Source organism: Ziziphus jujuba, chromosome 4, assembly GCF_031755915.1.
Source record: "Ziziphus jujuba cultivar Dongzao chromosome 4, ASM3175591v1".
Classification (NCBI taxonomy): domain Eukaryota; kingdom Viridiplantae; phylum Streptophyta; class Magnoliopsida; order Rosales; family Rhamnaceae; genus Ziziphus; species Ziziphus jujuba.
Window position 1 is genome coordinate 10725712 of NC_083382.1, and position 12084 is coordinate 10737795.

At 34.8% G+C, this 12084-nt stretch overlaps 1 protein-coding gene across 1 annotated transcript; it reads right to left on the reverse strand.

Moving 5' to 3' along the window:
- Positions 1 to 299: 299 nt before the first annotated feature.
- On the reverse strand, positions 300 to 11502 carry LOC107416834 (flowering time control protein FPA). The gene is made up of 4 exons (XM_016025379.4): positions 11202 to 11502; positions 10247 to 10603; positions 2352 to 3589; positions 300 to 1725 (listed from the first exon to the last, which is right to left on the reverse strand). Exons 1-4 carry the CDS (start codon positions 11202 to 11204, stop codon positions 534 to 536), a joined length of 2790 nt encoding a protein of 929 aa, XP_015880865.3. The 5' UTR covers positions 11205 to 11502; the 3' UTR covers positions 300 to 533.
- Between the last annotated feature and the right edge of the window lie 582 nt (positions 11503 to 12084).

Consider the following 12084-nt stretch of genomic DNA (forward strand, 5'->3'; position numbering starts at 1 on the left):
AATTGATACTTAATTATATCAAATTTGTAAGGCATAAATTAGTTTTTTAATTTTGATCAATAAGATTTAACACATCCCACGTAATTGATACTTAATTATATCAAATTTCAAAAGGGATGAGTGGACTGCGCATTAATAAACCTTTTAAGGTTTATGGCTGTGTGCTGCACTGAGTGATTCAACTGAATAATGCCTGGGGCATGGTCAGAGAGTCCATTATAGTACCAGTAATAAAGTTTTCATAAAAGAGTCATTGTCGACGTCTCTTTGTTTAAAAATAAATAAATAAAAACCATCCCTTCGAAAAGAAGTATGAAAACCACGAATACATTCATGCCAAACATTCCCACTATATTCAAAGCTTACAAGAAAAAATAAATGCTGTTAACACAGACTAATTAATATTAGAAAAATACAATGTAATTAAAAGGTACCATTTTTATTCCTCACATTAGGCCGCAAACCAAGTTGGGCCAGCCCTGTTAACAGTCGACATTCTCGCACAAAAAGATGATGAAGACCACCATTGCTGCTCAATTTCCTTTCCCTTGTTGGATTTGTTGAAGAAGAGCTGCTGCTAGCTGTAATGTTGCTTGCAGGCGCTTCTGTGGATCTGCTTCAGCTTCTTCTTGTGAGCTCGGATTCTGAAGTTGTTGATTTCCCTGTGCTCCTGTCTTGAGCTCTCTTTCAATCAAGTGAGGCGCTGGAGAAACATTTGATGTCTGTTGCAGTGATTGCTGTGGCAATTTAACTTGACCAAACTGAGAATTACCATCTGAAGTATATTTCTGAGATGCTCCAAACATGTTTTCTGATTCAATCATTGCATTAATCTGCCGAAAATCATTCCCTCCAGATGCACTAGCATTGCTTCCCGAGTGCCTCTGCTGCCCAAGGAGAGAGGATGCCAACTGCGCAAGTTGTTGTGACTGCAGAGATGCATTAGGCATGGATAAAGAAACTCCTGATTGCATTTCCTGCAAAGATGACTTGCTATTTCCGGATGATGGAATACCAGAAGTTCCATATGTAGAATTAGCAGGTCCTGTTTCTTGCATTGCCCTTGTCACAACCAAAGGATGATCCTGAATCCTAGGATCAATACGACTATGGGACACTTGTGATGGTGTGATTCTAGAGCCTGGAACCGAGTCCTGCATTTGTTGAGAAGACCAGTTTGGTCCTGACCTAGGATTTCCATGGAGTGGATGATATTCATGCCTGTCCTCTCTAGGGTCCGATCTACTACTAACAGCATGACCTGAGCCTGAGAAAGATGCAGTTGGAGCTGATGAAATTACATTCCCTGAAAAAGATAGATTGCTGACTCCTGATCTACTTGAATCAGGAAAAGATGTCGAAGTATTCCCAGGAAAGGATAACAAGTTTGTATCTCTTCGTTCTTGCTCAGGGTGAATAGAACCAATATTGGAACTAGGATGCTCTAACCTCAAAATAACCCCAGATATGCTCAGTTTCCCAGGTACTTTCAGTACTTTCTGAGAGAAGTCTGACGGAGGCACAAGAAACAAGGTCGTCTTTTCATCTAACTTGGCAACTGCAGCTCGCTCTTTCTCCCCCAGGTAATTCATAAACTCATTGTAAAATCCAATATCGGCATCACTTTCAGGGACAAAAAAGACCACCGAAGCACTTGCTGCTTGGTAGTAATGCTTTGAAAGCATGTCCAGACCAGTCCTCGCAGTGCAATCTAAAAATTCAGGTCTGCACCATAGCATTCATGTAACAATGATTTTAGAACTATATAATCGTGTTTTGTAGAACATCTCGAGCAAGATGGAAAAATATGTAACTAAATTGCAGGTCAAAAGAATTATATGTGTACCTAAATTCCAGTCAAAATTAATATACAAAAAATATTCATGACCTTCTCAGATAAATTTGACTATGAAGCAAGATGGAAAAAAAGTAAACAAAATCTGGCCTAGCTAATTAACTTAAAATGCTCATAACACAGAATTCCAACAGAACTAGCCCTCCTATTATAAGTTTCAGTTTGTTCAGGCAGCTAATGACATAAGATTTTTCATCCCTCAAATGCTATTAAAAATGATAAATTGAAAATTGCCCTTTCTGAGGAACGCCTAAATCTACTATGAAACAATTAATACTAACATTTTAGAGATTACGGAAAAATCAATGCATATTATTTGGTTGGTAAAGCAAAAGATCAGATATGGCTTCTTTTGTGGCAACAAATGTACAAAGCAGAGTGAGAGAAGTAATTGGTTAGCTCTTATCAAATATGACAGATAACAGGTATCAGGTAGATGGAACCATCCTCAATAGTGTTTAATCATAAAGAAACCCAGAAATATCCAATAACTTACAACATGACGTCAAGGATTTTCCCAACAGGAAAGCAACGAGCACGACAAACAGGAGTTCCTCCCTTGGCAATGGTACCTTCCCATTTCCATTCATTCAAAGAAGAACGATCTGATTCAGGTGTCAATCGTTTCCTATCAACAGGATTTGATAACAGAGATGCAGATCCTAACTGAAGACTATCATAAGATTCTTTCCACTGATCACTCCTTTCTTCCTGAGGAAGTGACAAATTCATCGGGTAATCATGGATCCGCTTGTAAGCCAAAGGTCCAGCATCAAATTTTCTATCAAAGTGGTCAGCTTGAGGATAATCAGAGTATGATCTAGGAAAAACATGTTTCTCTTGTTCAGAATCAGAAAAAGGATAATCTGGAAGCTCTTTCTCTAGAGGAAAAGAGGAAATCTTTAATTTCTTAGCTCCATGACAAAAACGGGCATCTTCTGGCAAGTCCCACGGTTCTTCATATAATATACTTGTCTGAGGAAGCCTCCGAGAAATATCATGTAAATGACCATATTTCTCTCTTGTAGGACTACTCTGATATTCATACCTATCTGGTGAAACTCCTAGTTCTGGACCAACTTCTCCAAACCTCCTCTTCTCAAAAGAGTTAATTCCACTTGACCATAAAGCAGTCTTCCTATTCGTGCTGTAGGAATCAGAATCACCAGAATCCAAATCTGAGAAAATTTGAGATTTAGTGCTGGGATCTCCTGTTAAGCTCCCAAACTTCCTATCCTGCCAAAAGTTCTCAGAAGATCCCAGGCGACTATTCAATCTTAAATGGGGAGATGAAGGCGCATTAATTGAGTTCCTTCCCACATTAGATGAGCCAGATTCACTCTTTGCAAAACAAATATGTACACGAGGGTTTCCAAATAATTTCCCCTGTAAAGCATCTTTAGCCCTGCAAGCTGAAGTTACACTTCTGAACTGAACAAAGGCATAACTACGGCCTGGAAATGCAGTGATTTTCTCTATCTCACCAAAAGGTAAGAAAGCCTTCCTTAAAATAATTTCATCCACCTTCAATGAAGCTGGAAAACCTATCCATAAAACTGCACTAGGCTCAGCATTCTTATGACTCATACTAGATTTCTCAGGATAAAATTGTTCAGGACTAGTACGCCGGTCTCTAAACTCCCTTTGCAAGAAAGGAGATTCTCTTAAATCTGAGTATTGATCATTTTCATATTGAGAATAATCTTCCTCATGTGATGATGCTGAAGATTTATCCTGTAGTTAAAATTTCAAAAAATTATGAAAGCCCAAAACTCAAGAGTCAAAATATGTTTTGAACTTGAATAAAGCAGAAATTAAAGTTGTGAGAGAGATTGTAACTGCGCTTCACTTAAATGAATTCATTATTCATCAACTTTCTACCACCTACATAAGAAATCAGCTTCTCTTGTTAATCTTGTACTGATGAAAGAAATAATTGTGAGAACTGAAATCTGAGATTGCACCATTCATTGTGAACTAACTGGGAGACTGATAGACTGATCAAAAGTGGGTAACACCAAAACGACAAAGGAAGGCCATGAAGAAAATTGGTCCAGGCATGTAAAAATACATAATTTCCATAGGATAGGGAATCGAGGAATTGCCTTTGAAGTAAGCTGTTAACCAACAAAATTATATTACAGGGTTGGGTCTCCAACATGACAAAGTGTAAGTCCTAAACCCCCTAGAGAACTTCCATATGGCAAACAATAGAAAAGGAACCAGATTATAAGACATTAAAACAGCAAATAGAATTGATGGCATGGAAACAAACTGAAAGAATGCATATGCGCATAAAGCAACTGATGTTTATGGGTTAACAGTTTTAACAGAAATAAATATTACATGTGCAGCACATAAATGGATGTTGGCAGGATATGAAACACTACTAGTGGACAATTGGGCTACAATCCAGGAAATTAACATTAATCTTGAAAACTTAAAATTGTTAAGAAGAAGTGAGCTAACTATGTACATGAATAACAAAATAGACAATTAACATCATGTAAAAGTCATATATAGTCCAACAAAAAGCTCTCAGATGAAAAATCAAAAATATGAATCGCAGAGCCAAGCAACATAACATGCACGAGAGAAACTGAAACATGATAAATCACCAAGTTCATTTTATTCCTACATAAGCCAGTAGTAAAAAGACAGATACAGGTGACAAATTAGACAAATATATCCAAACATCCACATTACTTAAACCCTCCCCACACCACCCCTGCAGATATCTTGGTTGCTGTCACTAGAATCATCCTCATTTCAAAAGGTAAAGAGTAAAAAAGGACAACGTTTACCATTGCTCACAACTCACAAGCACTCTTTTACCATTGTGATAAAAGCATTTTTAGAACAGAGGAATGTCATACGCTTCTAACAGGGCTAACTGAAAGATTTTTTGGTGAACCAATTGTTTAGAAAGATTAAGCCACTAAAATGTGAGTGAGTTGTAATGCATTTTAAGCTTAATAGGTACCCATTAATATGATAGCCTGTTTAACAACCCTGGTTCAAACCTTAGATGTACAAACCAAATTAACAGAAAGGGTCCCTATGGAAGGAACAAAAGACTTCATAGACCCCAAAAAAAAAAAAAAAAAAAAAAAAAAAAAAAAAAGAAGCACAGGAACTCATCCTCTGTTGGAGAACCATAGTGTCCTAAAATAATAGGCAGATTGGAAGTGAATGAATAACAAAAATAAGGCTTAAGACGTGCTAAAATTATTTTATTCAAGAAGGTAACTGTGTACAGTACATTAAAAAGGTCACAACTTGTGAACAATCAATGTCAATAAGTTTACCAAGAATTTATGGGAAAACAAACTATAAACATGCCATTTCCCCGGAGAATTATCTTTAAAGAAGTGCTTTCAAACAACTAGGCATCAAAATGTCATTTGCAATGGTGCTATTATATTTCTTAGCAAGCTCAACAAGCTTCTCTTCATGGTGGAAAAAGCATGGGAAGCAAATGACAAATTGCTAGAGAAAAGTTAACAACACATCTTAGACTAATAATTAGGCATACATAAGTAAATAAATTGCCATTGAACGTTGTCTGTATATCAACTAAACCTTTTAAAGACAAATAATTAGGCATACATAAGAAAATAAATTACCATTAAACGATGTCCGTGCATCAACTAAACCTTTTAAAAATGTCAACAAAGTATCTATGCTTTTATAAGACAAGTCTGCTTGTGAAGAGGGGTTAGATGGCTGTAGACTTGCTAAATATGTGACCTGACATCTCAATACTTAATTGAAGATTTATAATGAAACCCAACTATATTAATTCTGAAATAAAACATCACACCACTATAATGCAAGTGTTCTTAACTGCTCTGGTACCCTAATTGGGAGCTGCCTCATCCCAGACTGTCCATATAGAATCAAGACAATCATACAGAATAAAAACATATGAAATATTATGAACATCATCAATATTACGATTTTGCATGAAACCTGACAAGTGCCCACTTCTCCAATTGTAAATGAACACCTGATCAGAGCCCACTTCCACTTTTTAGCATTCTTCATACTACATTTGTCATTTGGACAAGAAATTAGAGCTCATCAAGTATACAATTCCATACGTAAGGTGCTGCAGATCATATTATTTGAATCTAAACACCAAAATTTGACATAGTTCACGGACAAGACAATATTCAAAGTTGATACTGGAAGTGTACAGTTAATATTTTACTACCTAAAATTCCAAATGCCGCATAATCCTAAGAATGATTGTACAAAAGATGACATACCCATACCACCAGCACCAATACCAGGCATTGGAATTTCAACTAAATAACATAGCCGAGATAAGTTGCAGCTAACCTACAACATATAACCACAATCTTAATTCAAAAAAACTCATCAGAAAGAAAATGGTGCAAGAGAACTAGATTTTTGTGGCCATGGTTATTCTACTAATTAAGATGTGCACTGTCCAAAGGTCAAGCATTGAAATCCAATGAGCTGCATTATAACTATTATATTAAAATGGTAGAAAATAACTCATGTTCCTTCTGCCATTCACATGTCCATCAAACAGGATTGGTGACTCAATAGTAGCCCTGATGCAACAAGTGAAACCAAAATAAATCTATGCTACCTGATTTGCTATAACTGAAAATCTACCAGATTAAATAATCAATTAACAGATTGAAAACAAGAATGATACAAAATGCACCACAGACCATTTATTGCAAACAGGAAGCCAAAAGAAAAAAATCAACAAAGCTTTTCTGAAATTGCCCTGGGTACATCCTAATCGATGCAGTAGCATTATCCTATGCACTAGACCATTACAGGCACACAAATATGATACTCTGCCTCTACCTCACATGCATATAAAACAATTGATTAACCAAAAAAACGAAAGGAAAAAAATAAAAATTGCTTTATGACTTTCATTCTATGATAAGTTGCTTCCTGTCTCCATTATGCACGCATTCAAGTATTCCTATATCAGAACTGAACTATGAAAGACTCTGAAGCAGTGGTAGATATCTGGTGAGTTGCGGGCATCTGTGAAAGCATTATTATTACCTGCAAGTTTCCAACACCTTTTGACCTAGATTGAAAGACAAATTAAGTGGATACAGAAACAGGGCTTGCCAGGATACAGATACCCATATGATGCGGGTAGTATGGCTTGGTGCTCTGAGTTCAAAATAAATATGTTCTGATTGTCATGCCCTTTACTTTCAACTTATATGATCCCATTGTGGATTAAATTTTAGAATATCAATGAACACATGATTTGGATCAGCATGAAAATTGTTATTAAACTCAAAAATTTTGGATTAATTAAATAAAGGATGATGAAGTGGGAAACATTCAGCCAAAACAAGGAGTATGCAATCTGCTGCATCATTACATTGGTTATGACTTCCCATCGCGTGTAATTAACTCTTCTTTTGTTATGAACAATGAAATATTCAGAATATGAAGAAGCATACATGTAACATATAAGGAGGAAAGTATCAACAATTTGCTCATTAAAATTGTAAATGAATGGGTAAATGTTCAATAAGAAACAGGCACATTGGATGTTATTTACACTGCATAACATCTGCATTTGATTCAGCCTTATGAAACATTCTTGAAAAAATAAAGAGAAATGGTTGACTATAAGTGCTATTGGTATAGCAGCTCATGTCAAAAGAGGCTATTGACATTTATTTACAGTTACACCTGCAAATTAGTGGCTAAGGAACCACATAATATGGATCATCATTATGTGCAAATATCCATGATTCTTTCCAAAATACTTTAATTCTCCTTTTGATACAAGGATGTTTTCGACAAAATCCACTTTACTAATTGCATGGATTATTCAAAGGAAAGAAAGAGAAATAACAATTGAAGACTTTTAGAAGTACTAAGAACTTAATGGACTATTTGCAGGACTTGCGATACACCTAGATATTGGAAACATGAATCCCTTTTTGGCACAAGATAACATAAATTTCAAAATATTCATCATCAGCCGCTGCCCAATGTGGCGGCCATTTATTGATATTTAATTGTTTTTCTTTTATAAACTAAATTACATGGACATCAAACACACGGTGAGAGTGCAAACCTAAATATTAAATCAATTTGCAACCACTGCATGATGTGTGACCATCTATGCTCTTTTCCTTTTCCTTTTTGTTTTTTTTTTGCTTTGCAGGGTGATTTCAATTTCTGCTATTTTTTGCAATCATTTATTATGTCATAGGAGCAACAGGACCAGTCTTTCAGCTGAACTGAAAAAAGATGCAAATGAGTTTAATAGTTTTTCCACATTCAAAACACTGATAATCCTGCTAAAATGGTATGCTTTAAACCCCAAGATCCAGAAATTCCAAGGTGATCATCTTAAAGAAAGCTGCTTCTACTCTAATAACATATTTATATGCTTTGCACTCCCTTAGTGGGAACTCCATACTCCAGCACAAATTCACTCAACTTGAATGGTGGTCATCTTTTTCAACAAGGTAGGATACTTCCATTTCTTTATCCTTTCTTTTCCCATCTTTGTTCTTCCACACCCTTTACTTCTTTGGAGACTTCCTTTTATTTTATATGTATATATATATATATATATATATTTTTTTTTTTTTCCTTTCTCTTAGCAGTTCTTGTCAATGGAATAGTATTGGCAGGTGTTTCAAAATTGTACAGTTTTCAGGTCGACTTTCATTTTATGTAATTTTTTGTCACAACCTTTGGACACCAATTTAATAGTAATTTTCTAGGATATGCTTCATTTTGTAAGGAGAATTAGTTCTGCAGAACAAACTTAAAAAACCAACTTCACAGAGAAAAAAATTAACATCTCAAGCAAAACACATTTACATGTATACATGAATGGTGTTGTTGATGGTGAGTCTCCTGCTCGATTAATTATCCAATCAGTAAGTTTTCCCTCATTTAGTATATAAACTTTTTTTTATTTATTTTATCCCAAACACCAAACAGAAGAAGACAGAGAAAGAATGTGGCCACAACTGAATTGCCAAGCCATAACAATCTTCATATGAGTTGAAACACACATATAAAGCAAAACTTTATGATGGTCCTTGGTCTCATATTGACAAATGTCACAAACTGGCTATCAAATGACCTATACATGAAAAATTATCCCAAACTTCCTATGAGCACATTATAAAACCCCTATACATCTTATAACTATGTTTGTTCAATAAAACCAGAGGATTTTAAATATTTTGATGGGGAAAAAAAAAAAAAAAAAGAGAAGAATACACCTTATATCATTTGCTCAAGGCTCTAAAACACAATCAGTGAATCAATTAACCCTGACAAGATGAAGTACTTCTGCTAGCAACCGGGCATGGACACATGACCATACATTCAATGGTAGATTAAAATCTCATGGATTAGTGGATTACCATATCTCTATGAAAGTGAAATATTTTATTCATGTTTAAGAATCTATTTGATTAGGAGGTTATCCAATTTCCATCTGGTGTAACCAAGAAAAGACTGCCAAATTTTTCCTTCACTACATAATAGTAAACCCTGATATAGCTGGTATAATCGTGTAAAATCCAAAGGAAACAATACCATTAAAGTAAATGACACCTGGGTTTTGTCCCTGTCTTCTGGACAATTTATTGATTGCTTAAAAACAGATGGAACTGGTAGAGAGAGCATGTTATAAATTGCTGTACCATTATTAATTATTAAAGCTCAACCTCAGCAACATATATGTGGTTTTGCAGTATTTAATAGAATACTCCATTAACTTTTTCCTACTGTTGCTCATAGTTTTCAGATAATCCATCAGTCAACTTCCACTCATTCATTGAGTGAAACAGATTTGCCATTATACATTTGAAAATGAAATTTGGATAGCATCTGGTGTGCTTTATATCACTATCCTTGAGAGTATTGAATTTGTGAGACCACATCGAATGTGAAAGTGAAACTCCTGGGAATGCTATGCAAAAACACAGAGATCATTGCCCCCTCAATTTAGCCTTACAACCTCTTGTATAAAGAACTAAGATTATTGCCATCAATCAGATCATGGATATCAGTTTAAGGATTCTGATGGTGCTAACTTGTGGATTCTAAAAGATTAATTATTCCTTGGAATGTGGTCTTGCTTCAACTTTAATGCGTATGCCATGAAACACTTGGATTAGTTAGAATAACTGATTAATTTGGTCAACTTTTAGATTGCTATGCTTCTTGTTCAAAGACCACAGAAGTAACTAGCTTACAGCTAATATGGACCTTTGATTCACAAAATTTATTTAATTTGAATAAAAATCGTAGATACACATTCATAGACATAAATGTACAGTATAAAGAGATATAGAAGTGAAATAAACAAAACAGGCAAAAGGTGGGTAAGACTAGACTAACCGCCTTGGCAAACTCAATCCTGAGCGGGTTGCCTGCAACAGGAAAACCTTGAAGGGACTTCAGGGCGGCAATTGCATCATCTTCGCTGCAGAAGTTAAGGAAAGCATAGCTACGACCAGGCTGAAATGCGACGTTTTCGAGGTCTCCAAAGTACAAGAAATGATGAGTGAGTTCATCCTCCGATAAACTGTGAGAAAGATTCCCAACCCACAAGTGTCTGGATGGTGGTGCAATTTTGCGACTGTTGCTGTTATAACGTCCAGACCCAGAATGGCTGCTGCTCTTATCCTCATATCTAGGATGGTAATCCCTCCGATACCGATCCCTTCCTCCTCTTCCTCCCCCTCCTCGACCCGACTAATGCAAGCGTGACACAACATGCCAAATGAATCATTCACCAATCAATATGCAGATAAACATTCAAAAAATAACTTGTATTTATATTATGTATAGATATACGTATACAAAGTCCTGTTATAGCGGGTGTACATATCACATCCATTACATGTAACTTAAAGGATATATTACCACCTGATTACATGTAAATCATAGGATATACTGATTACATGTGAATCATGGCCCATGAATTAAATGTATTTGGATGCCGACGCCTACCATAAGGAGGTTGTGTATGCTCACTGTAGCAAAATTATACATATAGATATATGTGTGTGTGTGTGTAATTATGATAACTTCAGTTTCTGTCGGTCAATTGATGCAGCATAATTAACAACAAAGTGTGAGACATAAAATACCCATCAAAACGAAATCCTGTGAACTATATAGACAATAAAGGACTACTAATTCCTCAATATGAATAGTTTTCCTTGCTATCAACTACGAACTAATCAGTAACAATTCTTTTCTTTGAAACAAAATACAAAACCAAAAACCAAAAAGAAACTTTTCAGATGAAATGGAAATGAAAGTGAATTGAGAAGGAATATAGACTTACCATCTTCTCTTCGAACTTGCTGAGAATCCAATTATTCCAGTCAGTTTCGCACAAAGACTAAGGCAGAGCCGCACACACGAACTTCGCAAAAGGATTCGAAGTTCCAGCTACCACAATGTTTTTTTCACTTTGCTTTTTATTCAAAACGAAAAAAAAAAAATATATATATATATATATCAAAAACAAATATTTATTTTACACAAAAAATAAGAAGATTTGGAGCAAATCTCTCTCTCTCTCTCTCTCTCTCTCTCTCTCTCGGCCTACTCTGTATCAGAGAGATTTCTCAGACACCATTCGCTCTGTATTCCGTAATCTATAAGCTTTCCAATTTTTTATTTTATTTTTTTTATTTTTTAGGGTTTGCATTTTTTCTATTGTTACCCCTGATATCACCAAACATATCTGACGTGGCACGTGACTTTCCGTTTCTTTTTATATTTTTCTTTTTGCGATTTTGAATGTTTTTGTTTTTTTCGCCAATCAATTTTGAGGTTCTTAAACAAACATGAATATAATTATTTATTTCCCTTTGAAGATATTATAAACTAAATATAGTGGATGACATAAAAAAAATGTGGATTTTTTTTTAAATATTAATATTATTATTTATTATGTGTCATCATTAATAATAAATGTATTCAACATATTTAAAAGTCAGGAGAAAAAAAAAAACAATTTTGTAAAATTGTTATATTTGTTTTATGTCTTCAAAACCAATTTTATTATTGAATTCTAAAATTTTAATAGAATATCTATCTTTCAAAAAAAAAATAAACGAAATGAATAATTTTAGTTGATTTAGCATTTATATTTATATTTATAAAAATATGAATTCGAATTATATAAAATAGAAAATTTTTGTATAATTTTATAAATTAGA